Source organism: Myxocyprinus asiaticus, chromosome 1 (genome assembly GCF_019703515.2).
Source record: "Myxocyprinus asiaticus isolate MX2 ecotype Aquarium Trade chromosome 1, UBuf_Myxa_2, whole genome shotgun sequence".
NCBI lineage: Eukaryota > Metazoa > Chordata > Actinopteri > Cypriniformes > Catostomidae > Myxocyprinus > Myxocyprinus asiaticus.
Genome location: NC_059344.1, coordinates 65,682,440 through 65,699,154, shown reverse-complemented (window position 1 = coordinate 65,699,154; position 16,715 = coordinate 65,682,440). Strand labels below are relative to the sequence as shown.

Genomic DNA, 16,715 nt, shown 5'->3' with positions numbered 1-16,715 from the left:
TCGAAATTATTGTCTGTGGTAATAGAATTGAACTTGCTTTGAACCCTGAGCATTCCTTTATCTCGTATCCTGGTTCCCGTCTGCAGGTGTGTCACCCCCTCCTGGTGCAGTGCTGGTATTGCACTCGTTGCCTCTCGAGTTTCCCTTGGCTATGGCTTTTGCTGAGCAGCTGCTGACCTACACCATCGGGGAAACCACTGAACGCTCTGAAGATGAGCTGGACACGGTGCCCACCTCTGTGCTTCTGCAGGTTGTTGAGTTGCTAGGTAAGAAATGCTCCTCTGTTTGACCTGATGTATCTCTGTACAATTCACCCAATTTCCGATTAAACATTCTAGGAGAAATTCTCAGTTTCACACTTGCAAACTTCTCCTCCATTAGGTGGCCTTCTGTGGACCACCGATCTTGCTCCTTGTATCAAGGAGCTAATCTTCCACTTGCTTGCAGAGCTTCTTCGTAAAATCCATGCCTTTGAACGACGCAAGAGCCCATCAGGCCTGTCGAGCCCCATTACGCTGCTTCTCAGCCCCTGCTTGACGGTGCTCATGGTTCTCCAAACAGAACTACGAAAACTTTACGACCATGAGACCCAGATTTGGGGTCTAGCTAGTGGTGGTTCTTGCACCTCCTCCACAGGTAGCAGCGGAGCGCTTGCACTGGCCGGCGAGCGGAGTCGGTTCTCCACCTACTTCCATGCACTGATGGAGGTGTGCTTAGCAGTTGCTGAAGTAACTTTGCCCCTCAGTACGGGAGCAGGGGCATCTGCAGTGGGCGCCCCCTCGTCAACTAGTACCGCCAACTTTAGCGATTCCTCATCGTCTTCATCCTCTTCACCAGGACAGACACCACAAAGTCCGAGCTTGCTTTCAAAGCGCAAGAAGGTAAAACTAAAGCGAGACCGTGCAACTGTTGCTGTGGTCTCAGGGAAACATGGTTCCGGTGGCAGCGCAAGACCTTCCGAAAGTGATAGTGCTTTACTCAACATGACCGGAGGCAAGCCAGAAGATATGTTGTGGTTCCACCGTGGGTTGACGTTGCTTTTGATTTTACGCCACCTTGCTAATAAAGACCCGCAGGGTTTGGGTGTCACCGGGGATGCTGTCACAGATGCTTGCCAAGCTTTGGTTGGATCCACTGCTCACAGTCGCTTGCTGGTGCTCTCAGGAATCCCGACTCACCTGGAGGAAGCCGTGGTGCGCAACGCAATTCGAAGAGCTTGCAACGCACATGGGGGTCTCTTCAAGGATGAGATATTTATTCCGGTTCAGGAGGAGGACCCTAAAAAGGCCAAACCTGAAACTCCAGGTGTTCCCCTAGATGTAAAGAGAGAGTGCCCCCCGTCAAGCACATCAGGAAGTCCCAACAGCAACAGTGCAATGAGTGCCTCGGCCTCGGCCAGCCACATATCCAGCACTTTTCAAGGAGCCTCCAGGGTTGCTGGTGAACTGCCGGCAGATCAAGAGCTGCTTGTAGTCCCATTAGCAACTCAGATCACCCCTTCCCAGCCGCAGGCACCCCTGGATCCCCACACAGTATCCAGTCAGGAAAGCCTGGATGTGTCCCTTTGTAGCACCGGGAGTCAAGGTAGTCTTGGCAGCCTTGTGGAGCAGTTGGATAGTGGAGCAACAACGTCAGTCTCAGATGGAATTACCATGTACACTGTAGCCTCGCCAGACATAAGTGCCACTATGACACGACCCATTAAAGGCTACGCTGTGATAGAGGTGGGTGAATAAAGCACTAAGCCTTGACACACTCCACGTTATAGTGGTTTTAGTTTTTCAAAACCCCTAAACTAATGTACACTATATGGCCAAAAATATGTGGACACCCCCTTCTAATTAAAGAGTTTGGTTACTCCGTTAATACCAGTGAAGATAAATCATAATTCTACTCCAAACAATGGCATTCTAGGACATTCGGTGCTTCCAAATTTATGGCAACAGTATGGGGAGAGCCCTTTTCTATTCCAGCATGAAAATGCCCCTGTGCACAAAGCAAAGTCCATAAAGAAATTGTTTACTGTGTCTGATGTAAAAGAAATTGACTGGCCTGCACAAAGCCCAGACCTAAACCCCACTGAACAGCTTTGGAGTGAATTGAAATGCCAACTGAAAGCCAGGCCCCATTGTCCAACATCAGTGCTGGACCTCAGTGATACACTTGTGTCTGAATGGGAGCAAATCCCTTCAGCCATGTCACTACATACAGTATAGTGGAAAGCCTTCCCAGAATAGTGGAAGTTGTTATTGCACCAAAGGGGGAAATTGATGCCTATGGTTTTGAAATTGAAGGTTCATCAAGCAAATATAGTGTCCACAATCTTTTGGCCACATAGTGTATTAAAGCTAGTAGTTTTTCCGCGTGCCATTACAGCACGGTCTTGCGCTTTAGCCTTTTAGAATATGCTCTTTTGACTGTGAGCCCATACAACTGTTTTGTGGATACACTTTTGTACAGCCAACAGCAGGCGAATGCGCACAGATGCGGACTAACTTTGTGTCTAGAAAAACTAGGCTACATGCAGATGGTACGCGCATACTGTTCTAATGACGGAATTTATGTCACACGCAGTGTGCTCGAAACGTAACGGCACGCGGAAAGTATAGACATCCCACATTAGCAATGCTCTAGCAACCACCCACGACACCCTAGCATTGTGGCACATGCAAACACCATTCATACTTTTATTTTTCTAAACCAAAGGGTTAAAAGTTATAGGTAAAAGAAAAGCCGAACTTAGAGCTAATAGTGGTGCTAGAGAGTTAGTCTGGGAAGCTCCCAAGTTTGGAATTATATCTCAAATAATATTAGGTCAAGTTTGGTACACTGATTAGAAAGGTTCTATTTTTGGTTTTGCCTTCTAGGTCAGGGCACGGGCCCAAGTCGAAAAGATTCGTGCCAGTCTTTTCAACAGCAGTGATCTCATTGGCCTTTCCAATCTGGAAAGGGAGGAGGAGCTAATGGAGTTGACCAATGAGGAGATTCTCACCGCATCCAGTGTCAATCAGAGCTTATTTGACACACAAGGAAGTTCTGCTCTTGAGGAATATTTCCAGCAGAAATCTATCAGAGGTTGGTTGATTCCTGTTAATTACAGGCACTCCCAGTCCAACATAAACACATTTTTTAGACTTTATTTCTCCAATATTTGTTACAAGGGTTTGCTTTCACTTGATGTTGATTTTACTGGGCCATACCTTTTATTGGCAGAATATCAGAGTTCTCTTTTTTGTGCTGTTATTATAGGAGATAAACTGGTTCCTGGGGCACGTGATGTGCTCACAGATATTTTTAAGAGCTGTATATACGCAGAGCAAATGCTGAGCCCCACACCAACCAAGCCAGTGAAAGTATCCGACATTTATCTGAGCAAAGAGCAGATCAACTCTCAGACACCTGGAAACTTGCTGCATGTTTTCTTCACACATGTACGACCTCCAAAGAAAGTGCTTGATGACCAGCTCACACAGGTGACATACATACTGCATTGTTTTGTTTATTGTTTTATTTAATAGTTTTTTTGTTGCGTTTACTTTGTTTTAATGTCTTGTTTTACATTGGTTTGTTTTGTGTTTTTTTTTTTTTAGCTTTATTTGTTTTGTGTTTGTTTTATTATTTTTTCCCTTATATTGGTTTGTTTTAGAAGTAGACCGATATATCGGTTTTGCCGATTAATCGGTGCCGATAGTTGCTGTTTGGAGCTATCGGGTATCTGCAAAAATCTTTGCCGATAGTGTTTTTGTTTTATTTTTTATTATTCCTCCATGTTCCTCTGTTGCTGGCACTAGAGGAGTCTACAGTTAGAATGCTTTGTTCTGCAAGATAACAGCGGCATCTAGAGATGAAATACAAAACAAACGCGTGGGGATTAGCTGTATCTAAAAGTATTCAGACATATTTTTATCCTCACTTCAATGCATACTTTTTTATTTTGATAATCAAGTGTTTATACTGAAGCGAGGGCATGCAGAGAAAATTGAGACTATATGGAAACGACCGCCGTCAGCACATACATTGTGTCTCCAACTTTTGAATAATAATTAACCTTATTCTTCATCTAGTGAAATGTATATGAATAAAAACCTTTTATCTGGTCAATATATAGGCTATGAAAAGCTTAATTTGGTAAATACTTAAAAATAAAGTGTTGTAACGGAGCCAAGACTGCGTAATTTCAAAATAAAAGTCCCTGGTGTGTTTCAGGCATTTTCATTGTTAAAATCCTACGTTATGCACCTAATCTTTTTTTCTTTTTTTTTCCCTGGATATTTTTGGGCTTTTGGTTGAACAGTAAGCTGCATCTGGGATTTTTGACTCTTGTTGTCATAGTAAGAAGAGACTTGGAATTTTTTTTTTACATTGTTAATCTAAAAACTATTGGACGATGAATCGGTTATCAGCCTTTACCAACATCTAATTGGTATCGGCAAAAATCCACTATCGGTCGACCTCTAGTTTTTGTTGTTTTGGTTTATTTTTTGTTGTTTGTTTTACTTTACTTTGATTTGTTTTGTTCTGTTGGGAAGAGGAAACTCCTGATCTGTCTTTGTACACAGTTGAATAGAATAGACATAATACTGGGCCAAAGCACAGATCACTAATCCTGGTTATTTGTGCATTTAGATCCTCCGTAAATATGGCACAGTGAAGCCCAACAAGAACAAGCACAGCAAAGCAGGTAAAGAACAGCACCAGGGTAAAGTAGTGAGCACGAAGAGACCCATCACCAAACCTCCAAGTAAAGACAAGTCCATGCTTAACAGTGTTAGGTGAGTACCGTCCTATACTGCTCATACATGCATTTACTGCACTGAAGTAATCAGTTCCATTTAACATGTAAGAGTCCAAAGTTTAATCATAATGACTCTTTTTGCCTTAACCATTTAAATATTTTGGCAAAAGTTAAACACTTGGTGCATGGTGTTTCATGTCATACCATAAAATACATTATTATAAAATTGCGGTCTACTGTATTCTATATGCAGTATTATTTAACAGCTGTTTGTTTGTGCTGATAACATGGTTAAATGTTGGTTCTCCAGAACTGTATTAAGTGAGAAGAAACCAGTCCTCAAGCCCAAATCTCCTGAGAAGACTAAACCTGATGAGAAAGACCTGGAGAAGTCTCCTGCCAAAAAACTAGAAGGTTACTACTGTAACATTCCTAATCTCAGAATATGCTTCTCTACAAATTGACACGTTTTAGTTTTCTGTATCTCTTCTGTATGAGGTGCATGTGTTAACAAAACCCCATACATGGTCATTTAGCTTTTTGTGGATGCTTTTGGTGTTTGTGATTTGTAAAATGTCATCTCAGTGTTACTGTAACCCAACAGTGCCAGAAGAGAAGTTTTTGACTCTGGAGGGTTTCCATAAGTTCACTCTAGACCGGGCCAAACAGGACATTCGCAGTGTTTGGCGGGCCATCCTGGCATGTGGTTACGATCTGCACTTTGAAAGGTTTGTACCTTCTTTGGGCCTCTTTGAAAAGGCCTAAATTATTCTCCTAAACTGACATATAGACTCATGTACATGTACTTTTAAGTGGCCCTGAAAAGTACAGGATCTGCTCACTTAAGTTAACCCTTAAAAATGTCTGAATGTCATTACATTAGTTACAAAATATGAAAACTAAGTGGCCTCTGCCAGCAAATGCTGCTAGAGCTTTTTTTCAGAACCAACTTCACTTTATTGTGCCTTTTTTTAATGGCCAAAATAATAACTCTAAGGTGAACAAAACACCTCTTTTAGATGCACCTGCATCGACTCGCGTCATGCTCAAAAAGCCAGCAGGAAATGGAGCTTTGAGATGGACTTTGCGCTGGTCCAGTTTGTAAACCGTCTCTGCCGACACCTGGCCATCACACCCGCCCGCCTGCATCCACATGAAGTTTACCTGGACGCCAAAGATACCGCTGACCCTCAAGTCGCATGTTTACTAGGCAAGTCTGACTTCATGTTAAGACGTGTTTTCAGATGTTTGCACAAGCGTTCCATATTAAACATTGTTAAAATGTCATTGTGATCACACAGGTGTTCCAGTGGAGAGTTTGCGCCTGCGGTTTGCTCTGCTACAGTCACTCAACAGCACGCTGGAGAGCTTCTTCCTGCCTCTTGTAGAGTTGAGACAAACACAAACCTATCAGAACAGCATCGCCACACTTTTGTGTGAGGTCAAAGGTCAGTCCCTGCATACACAGGCACACACTGGCCTTACGATATTCTGATCATTCAGCTTGTGTCTTTAGAGCTTAAACAGAAAAGTACCAAAAAGCACTATGGTACAGTATGACCAAATTAAATTTTTTTGGACATGTAGCATGTCGGGCTGGTTGATGTATCGAATGTTTATAATACAATCAGTTTTATTTTGTTGAAGTTCAATACATTTTCAAGAATGAAACGATTCTTCGAATATTCACAAATACACGCATGGAATTTGACATGCTTCAGAATGGTTACGTATCATTGAAAAACATTGTTACATTAAAAAGCAAATACATAATTATTGCTTTACTTTTGTGTGTGTTTTGTTTTTGCTTTGTTTGAGTTTTTTCATTTTATTTGCTTCAATATTTTTACTTTTTAATTTGTTTTGGCTTTTTTTTTTTTTTTTTTTTTTTGCCTAGGTTGATTTCTTGTTTTTATTGCTTTTATTGGTTTGTTTTTTGTGCTTTGGTCTGTTTTTGCGTTTTTAAGTAACATTGAAAAAAAATTTAACATTGAAAAGGATAGCTAATCAGTCTTTTATTCCATTTCATAGCGACTACATAAATATAATGTAGCTTTACTTTACTTACTTTTGTTTGTTTTTGTGTTGTTTTTTTACTTTGATTTGTTTGAGGTTTTTTTTAGTTTTTATTTTTTTACTTTAATGTTTTGCTTTGGTTTGTTTGTTGTTTTTGCTTGCTTTGTTTTATTGTTTAGCTTTTTGTTTTGTTTTTGCATTTTTTACATTTTAGTTTTTGTTTGTTTTGCTTAGATTGATTTTTATTTATTTATTTTACTTTTATGTTGTGCTTTTTTTGTTTTTTGTTATTTTTGCATTTAGTTGGTTTTGCCTTTTCTTTGTTTTTTGTTTTGTTTTTGATTTTTTTGTTGTTTTTTTTGCTTAGGTTGATTTGTGTGTGTGTGTGTGTGTGTGCGTGTGTGTTTGCTTTTTTACAATTTTGTTTGTTTTGCTTGTTTTTTTTTTTGTTGTTTTTTTTTACTTTTATGTTTTTCTTTATTTTGTTTTGTTTTATTTTTATTTATTTTTTTAATTGAAAATTTTTTTTTTGCCTTTTGGTTTGTGTGTTGTTTTATTTGTTTTACTTTTTGCTTTTTTTACATTTTTGTTTCTGTTTTGTTTAGGTTTATTTTTTTATTTTTTATTCATTTTGTTTTTTGTTTTTTTTGGGGGGGTGAGGTGTTTTTGTTTTGTTTTTGTTTGTTTGTTTTTTTGCTTTTTTTGTTGAAAAATATTTTAACATTTAAAAGGATAGCTAAATAATGTTTAATGCCATTTCAGAGCAAATACATAAATATTGCTTTACTTTGTTTTGCTTTACTTAGATTTGTTTGTATTTTGTTTTGCTTCTTGCTTTGTTTTACGTTTCTGTTTCACTGTTTTGTTTTGTCTTTGCTCTGTTTATTGTTTTTGTTATTTTTGCTTTTTGTTTGTTGTGCTTTAGTTTGGTTCATATGTGTTTTTTCCTTTTCTTTTTTTGCTTTGGTTTTTGTTTTGGTTTGTTTTTGCTATTTTGTTTTAGTAACACTGAAAAGTGATAGCTGAACAATCTTTTGTGCTATTTTAGAGCAAATACATAAATATTGAGATATAAATTAAATATCGTCAAAAGATATCAAGATATTACATTTTTGTTAGCTATATCTCACAGCACTTGCACCTTGGTGATACAGTACCATGGTGTTTTTTGAAGTGCCTTGGATAATATGGTAATCTGGTACCATATTCAGTATTCAGCATTCAGTACCATAACAAAACTAAACTAAAAACATGAAAACATTAACACTAAAACACTAAAGTATCAAGATATTACCATTTGATACCATTACTGTACTTTTTTTCTCAAGGTAATATTTAGCTCTAGTGGATACATGCACAATGTTATGTAGGACATTAAGGGAATTTGTGCTATTAAATTGAGGAAAAGTTCATAAATATTTTTTCACTTTTCTCCATGTTTGCAGGTCTTATTTTTTACGACACCAAGGTGACCGTTATGAACAGAGTGCTGAATGCAACAGTACAGCGAACTGTGGACCACGCTGCACCTGAAATCACCCTCGACCCGCTGGAGATAGTGGGAGGTAATGAGATTGAAGCGACACACACGTTAAAGATCATTTCTACGATCAGTTCTTCATATGTTCTGCTGTATTTGTGTGTGTGCAGGTGAGATGCGTGCAGCAGAAAACACATATTTCTGTCAGGCCGCGCGGCAGCTGTCATGTGTCCCCTCGTCTCAGCTGTGTGTTCGGATTGCCAGTGGAGGAGACCCCACCTACGCCTTCAACATCCGATTCACTGGGGAGGAGGTCCACGGCACCAGTCAGTGTTAAACAGTTTCATACGCAAAAGCTGAATCACTAAACAAACACATTCAAACGTGTACAGGTTGAATTTCAGCACCACCAAGTGAAAAGAACAACAAAACAGTTCAAAAGGGGGTGTCGTACACAAACCAGAGTTTAAATGCTTTTTACTAGGGATGTCTAGTTTATTTAATTATCAGCTTGTTGGTGGGTTGTCTGAATGACTAGTCGCTATTAAGGATGTTATACTGTATTTTTTCCTCAGGTGGTTCATTTCGTCACTTCCTATGGCAGGTGTGTAAGGAGCTGCAGAGTTCTGCTCTGTCTCTGCTCCTCCCCTGTCCCAGCGCTGCCGCAAACCGCAATAAGGTGCGTCTGTGTCCGATCTGTTCACATGAAAGCATTTTGTCCATCATACAGAACACACTCCTATAAACACAGCTGGACTTGTGTTGTGTTTGTGTTGTTCAGGGGAAGTACATCCTGACGCCCTGTCCCATCACATACGCTGAGGAGCAGCTGCTCCATTTCTTTGGTCAGCTGCTGGGAATCGCCATCAGAGCTGATGTTCCTTTACCTCTCGATCTGCTCGGATCCTTCTGGAAGGGTTTGGTCGGTGAGGCATTAGACCCAGAATCTGACTTCCAGGAAGCCGACTTGCTCACCTACAATTACATCAAGAAGTTTGAGACTGTAAGACGGTGTATTTTTGTTTGCATATTTATATATATATTAATGTAAATTATATATAAATACCTCTGCAGTCAGGGTGAATGTCACATAACCATGTCCATATTAACTTACATTATATTTCATCATAAAAGCTAAATAAATGAATTATATTTTGCTTTAAGAAAATGAAGCCTGTGTTTAGGGGTTTTATGAACTTTAAGCACATATTCCACCAAATTGTCTTTTCCATAATGCAGAAAGTTAAACTGTACTCATTATGGTAGCACGTGCTGTACTGTCTTTCATTTACGGTACTTTACATAAAAAATAATAATAATAATAATGTAGTAAAGCAGTAATGGAAATCTAATGACAATCAATCTAAAACAATCAAACAATTGAATATATATATATATATTGAGAATCACAACAAACTCAAATTAAAACCAAGGCATTATGTAATGAGAATATATGTTTTTGTTTGTTTTCTATTATGGTAATGAGAATTTAGGGGTTTAAATGTTCGTAATTGTCTTTAAAATAATGTAACAATGCAGAAAAATCATAATGGTCCTAAAAAATAGTCACAATTTTCTTAACACTATATTGTTTATTTGGGAGTTAGTTTTCAAATGCCTTTTATGTATGTAGATTTTTACTGTTTTAGCCTTTAATTATTACATGTTTTAAAACTCTAATATAATCTAAACAAAGAGTGAAAGAAACAAACCAGTATGCATTTTGTGAAAATTATTATTATTATTATTCGTATTATTTTATTACAAATGTCCCACAGTTGTGGCGTCATTTCCGCCACACCAAACAATTTTGCCCCTTATAAGGTTTTTTTTTTTTTTTTAAAGTTAGTCTATTTGTTAACCAAGTGGACAAAAGTTTTGGTGAAGAGCATGCTTGATATTAAATATGAGACAAGCGATGTTTGAAAAAAACTAAAAAACAAAACAAAGAAAAATCAAGGTAAATATCACTTAAATGCAGAATATTTCCAATCAAGCTTTGATTTTGACAAATTATGCAAAAAGTATAAATATTATTAAATTGTGTGTATTAGGGATACATCAATTTGTCTTTAGTTCAAAAACATTTGAAAAGTCATTTCAATCACTGTCATTTCCAATCTGGAATTTAGAAACTTAGTCTGCAAAATTTTATTTTTTTCCCAATATGGAATGCCCAATTCCCAATGCGCTCTAGGTCCTCGTGGTGGCGTAGTGACTCGCCTCAATCCGGGTGGCGGAGTACGAATCTCAGTTGCCTCCGCGTATGAGACCGTCAATCCGCGCATCTTATCACGTGGCTTGTTGAGCGCGTTACCGCGGAGACCTAGCGCGTGTGGAGGCTTCACGCTATTCTCCGCGGCATCCACGCACAACTCACCACGTGCCCCACCGAGAGCGAGGACCACGAGGAGGTTACCCCATGTGACTGTACCCTCTCTAGCAACCGGGCCAATTTGATTGCTTAGGAAGCCTGACTGGAGTCACTCAGCACGCCCTGGATTCAAACTCACGACTCTAGGGGTGGTAGTCAGCGTCAATACTCGCTGAGCTACCCAGGTCCCTAGTTTGCAAATTTTTTTTAATTAGCAAAATATGCTTTAACAAGACTTTTCTTTCTTGAGGTGGAATGTGACCTGGACATGTTTTTGTGCTTTTCACCCAATTATGAACCGCAACTTTGTACTAACCCTAAGTTATCAGTTGGCAGATGAAGCGGATCTGGAAGCGCTTTGTGCTGAGGTGTCGTCACAGAGTCACATGGGCGAGAGTCCAGATTCACCGAGTCGCCCCTGCTGCACCTTCACCTACGTCACCATGACCGGAGAGGAGGTGGAGCTGTGCCACGGCGGACGAGACATCACCGTCAGGTGAGAGTCAGTGAGCGGCCTGTAATCCTAAACGGATGCTGTGTGTATACAGTGATGCTGTAACAACAAAAGAGTATTAAACACTTTATCATTTATGTTCATGATGTCAGAGATTCTCTCAAACATGTGTTTGTTCAGCTGGGAGAATAAAGACGTCTACGTGCGAGCTGTGCGTGATCTTCGCCTGCGAGAGCTGCAGAATGTGGAGTGTATGTCGGCTGTACGTGCAGGCATGGGATCCATCATACCACTGCAGCTCCTCACCTTATTGAGTCCTACAGAGGTGGAGCTTCGCACCTGCGGCCTGCCCGACATCAACCTGGAGTTCCTTAAGGTGAAACACTGTTAATTTGACCACTATATCAGCATTAAATAATAGTAAATTATGGGGGAACTGTTCCTTTAAACTACAAACAGCTTTATGTTACTAGTTCCGTCATCAAAACTTTAACTCATTCTTTAACGTTTTCTTTATTGATTTAGGCTCACACGATGTATCAGGTGGGTCTAATGGAGACAGACCAGCACATTGAGTTCTTCTGGGCCGCACTGGAGATGTTCAGTCAAGAGGAGCTCAGCAAATTCATCAAGTTCGCTTGCAACCAGGAGCGAATTCCCTTCACCTGCCCATGTAAAGACGGTGGTCCTGATACAGCACATGTGCCACCCTACCCCATGAAGATAGCGCCACCTGATGGAGCAGTGGGTGAGTCTCGCAGTGTACTGCTGTCTCTGAAGGACTGTTGTACGGTAGCAACAAAACTGTTTGCACATTTTATCTCTTTTCTTTGTTGTTGGACCAGAGCATCTGTTTTATTAACTCTGTGTGTTTCAGGCTCTCCAGATTTGCGTTACATTCGCGTGGAGACCTGCATGTTCATGGTGAAACTGCCTCAGTACTCGTCCCTAGACGTGATGTTGGAGAAGTTGCGCTATGCTATCCACTATCGTGAGGATCCTCTCAGTGGTTAAACCTGAAACCCCACGTGATCATTTAAGCCCATCTGAAACTCGGCACACAACCTCAAACATCACTTCTGGTTCAAGAGAGGAACATCAAACTGTAATGAAGGAACTCGAACAGTCCAGACCAACTTGCCTTTACAAAGACGAACGCTTCGTTTCGTGAACGGCAGTGAGTTTATGGTGGTGTAGAGAAAGCCACACTTTTATAAATCGATGATGTGTACTATTGACATCATTAACAAAGGTGAAGAAAGTGGCACCTGCTTTTCTCTTTTTTAACCTTGACATTTAATCTCTCTGTTACCTCCCTGTTTCCGCATTCATCCTTTCATTTCCTGCGTGCCTCAATCACCTCCTCTGTATTTGTGACAGTGATTGTTGATGCACCTTCATTCAGGGAGATGATGCTCATTTTTAGATTTAGAAAGAGACTTAAAGAGTGGCTTGAAAAGTTGTGACTGCATCTTTCAAAATACATTAGGGTGAATGTCACAAAACCTGTCAAGAACAGGTCTAGGTCATAATTAAATCCAAAATCAAAAGAAATAAGAAGTTATATTTTGCGTAAAGAAAGTGGTCTTTTTTTTTTTTTTTTTGCATTGTGACATTGTTTTCATGGCAATTAAGCACATTTTCTCATTATCGTAATGTGAAAAAATCACATTGACTTCCATAAAAAAAATTTAATAATAATCACATTGACATTACTGTAAGGTGACAAATTATTCTCATTACTGTCAAGTGGGAAAAAAATCAAGTTTTTAGTACTTTAATGTGATTTTAAAAAATCCCGTTTTAATTACCGTAATGTGGAGAAAAAAAATCACATTGACATCACAGTTATGTGACAAAAAAAATCTTTTTCTCATTACCATAATATGAAAAAATCACATTTGCATTACTGTTAAGTAAAAAAAAAAAAAATTATGTGATTTTAAAAATCACATCAACTTTTAATTACTGTAATGTGGGAAAAAAATCACATCAACATTACTGCAATGTGACTAAAAAATATCACATTTGCATTACTTTAATGTGGCAAAAAATAAATCTCATTTTTATTACTGCAATGTGACTGAAAAATCTCTTTCACAGGATTGTAATGTTAACAAAAATCAGTTGCATTCCTGTAATGTAAAAAAAAAAAAATCACATTTGCACTACTTAAAATGACAAAAAAAATCACATTCTCATTATTATAATGTGTAAAAGATCACATTGCCTACTGTTATGTAAAAAATAATCACATTGACATTACTGTAATTTGACAAAACAAATCCCATTCTCATTACCGTAATGTTAAAAAAAAAATCCCATTGATGTTAATGTGATGAACAATCACATTCTCATTACGTAATGTTAAAAAAAATAACATACATGTTAATGTGACGAAAAATCACATTCTCATTACGTAATGTTAAAAAAAATCCCATTCTCATTACCGTAATGTTAAAAAAAAAATCACATTCATGTTAATGTGACAAAAAATCCCATTCTCATTACCGTAATGTTAAAAAAATCACATTGATGTTAATGTGATGAACAATCACATTCTCATTACGTAATGTTAAAAAAAATCACATTCATGTTAATGTGACGAAAAATCCCATTCTCATTACGTAATGTTAAAAAAAAATCACATTCTCATTACCGTAATGTTAAAAAAAATCACATTGATGTTAATGTGATGAACGATCACATTCTCATTACGTAATGTTAAAAAAAAATCACATTGATGTTAATGTGACGAAAAATCACATTCTCATTACGTAATGTTAAAAATCACATTGATGTTAATGTGACGAAAATCACATTCTCATTACGTAATGTTAAAAAAAATCACATTACCGTAATGTTAAAAAAAAATCACATTGATATTAATGTGACGAAAAATCACATTCTCATTACGTAATGTTAAAAAAAAATCACATTGATGTTAATGTGACGAAAAATCCCATTCTCATTACTGTAATGTTAAAAAAATCACATTGATGTTAATGTGATGAACGATCACATTCTCATTACGTAATGTTAAAAAAAAATCACATTGATGTTAATGTGACGAAAAATCACATTCTCATTACGTAATGTTAAAAAAAATCACATTGATGTTAATGTGACGAAAAATCACATTCTCATTACGTAATGTTAAAAAAAAATCACATTCTCATTACCGTAATGTTAAAAAAAAATCACATTGATGTTAATGTGACGAAAAATCACATTCTCATTACGTAATGTTAAAAAAAATCACATTCATGTTAATGTGACGAAAAATCACATTCTCATTACCGTAATGTTAAAAAAAAATCACATTGATGTTAATGTGACGTAAAATCATATTCTCATTACGTAATGTTAAAAAAAAATCACATTCATGTTAATGTGACAAAAAATCACATTCTCATTACCAGGATGTTTGGGGGGGAAATCACATTGATATTACGGTAACACTTTACAATAAGGTTCCATTAGGTATCATGAACAAACAATTAACAATATATTTTTTACAGTATTTATTAATCTTTTTTTTTATGTTAGTTAATAAAATTACAATCGTTCATTGTTAGTTCATAGTGCATTAACTAATGTTAACAAATACAGCTTATGATTTAAAAAATGTATTAGCATATGTTGAAACTAACATTAACTAAGATTAATACATGCTTAATAAGTATTGTTCATTGTTAGTTCATATTAACTAATGTTAACAAATAAAACCTTATTGTAAAGTGTTACCGATATTACCTTAATATGAATGAATGTTTTACTTTTGAGATTTCTTCTGGTAATTCTCATTAGACTTTTACTATTGTACAATGATATATTTTATTTAAAAAAACAAATTAAAAATTATATTATTTATTAAAGACAATACAACAAGCGTTACTAAAATATCACACTGATGAGAATGAGATGCTTTGCATTGTTTGCATTACAGTAATGAGAATTTGGGGCAAAAATGTCACAAATGCAAAACATCTTAATGCAAAATATTCAATCTTATTTTTGGGGTGACATGTTCTCGACAGGTTTCATAAGATCCCTTTAGAGATGATTTTCTCATCGCTACAAGCTCTGGCCAGGAGCTAAACTCTGCATGTGGTCTCGCATATTTAAGACTTTGAACAGTACATAGCAAGATGGCTTTAAAGACACAAATATATGCCTATATTGTGAAAGGTGGATAAGTAGTTCAAGTTTGTAATGGGAGGTAATCGCATTAAGTACAAGCTGTGGTAATAAAAAGAGCGTTAAATCGTTTCTTTTCGTATCGGAGTGGTTTCAGAAGCTAAGTTTGCTGTAAACGGAACGTAAGACCCTTTCTGCCATAATCTTCAGTTTTGAGTGGTGCTAAGTTTATGCTTGCCAAACCGACACACATCCTTCGCATTATTTTAGACTGCCGACTATATTACACGATCGCACTGATTTTGCGTCCATTGCATGTAAATCCCTACAATGCATGTGCCATTGAACACAACATGTTGCTTTAGTTTGGCATTCATTTCTTTTAATATCAACATTTCATCCCCCGAAAAAGGAAATGTTTTAGGAGAGCTGTTTAAAAAGATTCATTTTGCTTTGATTTTTTTGACGTTTTTGTCTGTCTATACAGTTTATACCGTTATAGATTTGAAATATAAATTGGATGTTATTTCAAGGATTTCCAGCGTTCTTTTGGGAATCAGTTGTAATATTACTTATTTCTGGTGAATCAAATAATAGCGTTATGAGTTGAGTAATTTGTAGCCATAATTACAAACGCACTTGATCTACTGCAATTTATTCAAAATATCACCATTTCAGCACTATGAAGTTGAGTGTGTGTGTGTGTGTGTGTGTGTGTGTGCGTGCGAGTGTTTTCTTTTGCAAATTTGCTATGGTCAACTGCTGCTATCAAAGATAGTCCTTTCATTTGTCTCGCTGTCTCGGGCGAAGAGTTGGAGGCGTCTATGAACAGACATCCGCACAAAAGCTGAATGCAGTGAAATACGTGTTGTACATTTACTTGATTATGATATTTATTACAATTATTTATGATTGCATTAACTTGATCCAGTCTTACCTCTGAGCATCTGGAACATAATACTGATGAATCTGCAGAGGTCAAGAAAAAACTTCAGTTCAGGAGTTTCTGTGTCATAATAATAAAATATTGATGTATTACAGGACAGTGTCTCCTTGTGTCTTAAGTGTCCTACTGTGTATTGTGCTGTGTTTGCCAATCCAAGGGCGTAGCAGCCGCGGGGGTCGTAGGGGACACGTCCCCCGCACTCTTTAAAAAGGTGATTTTTGTCCTGTTTTTTATCTCTATGCTGGTGTGCAGTCGACAAACTGTAGGAAAAAGATAGATCTGCTGTGTTCTTAGAACTATTATGCATTTTACTGAAGTGAATAGAGATGTAGACACGCTACTTTATACATGAAAATGTACAGACATTATTGAAACTCATAATTATTATAAGACTATTATTGTTGTCTTTTGATAAAAGTCATGGTCAGCAGCTCACAAACTGCAGGGAAATTATAGATTTGCTTTGTTCTTATAATGCTTAAAACCTCAACTAAAGTCTCTTTGTAGGTCTGTGGACATACACATTTTAAAGGATTAAAATGTTCTTTTGATCGTTGATTCATTGACTAA

General features: G+C 37.4%; 1 protein-coding gene across 1 annotated transcript in view; it reads left to right on the top strand.

Moving 5' to 3' along the window:
- LOC127443084 (probable E3 ubiquitin-protein ligase HECTD4) overlaps nucleotides 1-13,861 on the top strand; it is a 101,553-nt gene extending 87,692 nt beyond the window's left edge. Inside the window, exons 60-76 of the mRNA XM_051701584.1 lie at nucleotides 87-266; nucleotides 382-1,724; nucleotides 2,868-3,075; nucleotides 3,250-3,473; nucleotides 4,627-4,772; nucleotides 5,046-5,149; nucleotides 5,340-5,463; nucleotides 5,755-5,945; nucleotides 6,037-6,183; nucleotides 8,197-8,316; nucleotides 8,402-8,557; nucleotides 8,807-8,910; nucleotides 9,013-9,234; nucleotides 10,935-11,101; nucleotides 11,240-11,435; nucleotides 11,585-11,807; nucleotides 11,937-13,861. Coding sequence (XP_051557544.1) covers nucleotides 87-266; nucleotides 382-1,724; nucleotides 2,868-3,075; nucleotides 3,250-3,473; nucleotides 4,627-4,772; nucleotides 5,046-5,149; nucleotides 5,340-5,463; nucleotides 5,755-5,945; nucleotides 6,037-6,183; nucleotides 8,197-8,316; nucleotides 8,402-8,557; nucleotides 8,807-8,910; nucleotides 9,013-9,234; nucleotides 10,935-11,101; nucleotides 11,240-11,435; nucleotides 11,585-11,807; nucleotides 11,937-12,073 — 3,992 coding nt within the window. The 3' untranslated portion in view covers nucleotides 12,074-13,861. The remainder of the gene's footprint in view (nucleotides 1-86; nucleotides 267-381; nucleotides 1,725-2,867; nucleotides 3,076-3,249; nucleotides 3,474-4,626; nucleotides 4,773-5,045; nucleotides 5,150-5,339; nucleotides 5,464-5,754; nucleotides 5,946-6,036; nucleotides 6,184-8,196; nucleotides 8,317-8,401; nucleotides 8,558-8,806; nucleotides 8,911-9,012; nucleotides 9,235-10,934; nucleotides 11,102-11,239; nucleotides 11,436-11,584; nucleotides 11,808-11,936) is intronic.
- The last annotated feature ends 2,854 nt before the right edge of the window (nucleotides 13,862-16,715 follow it).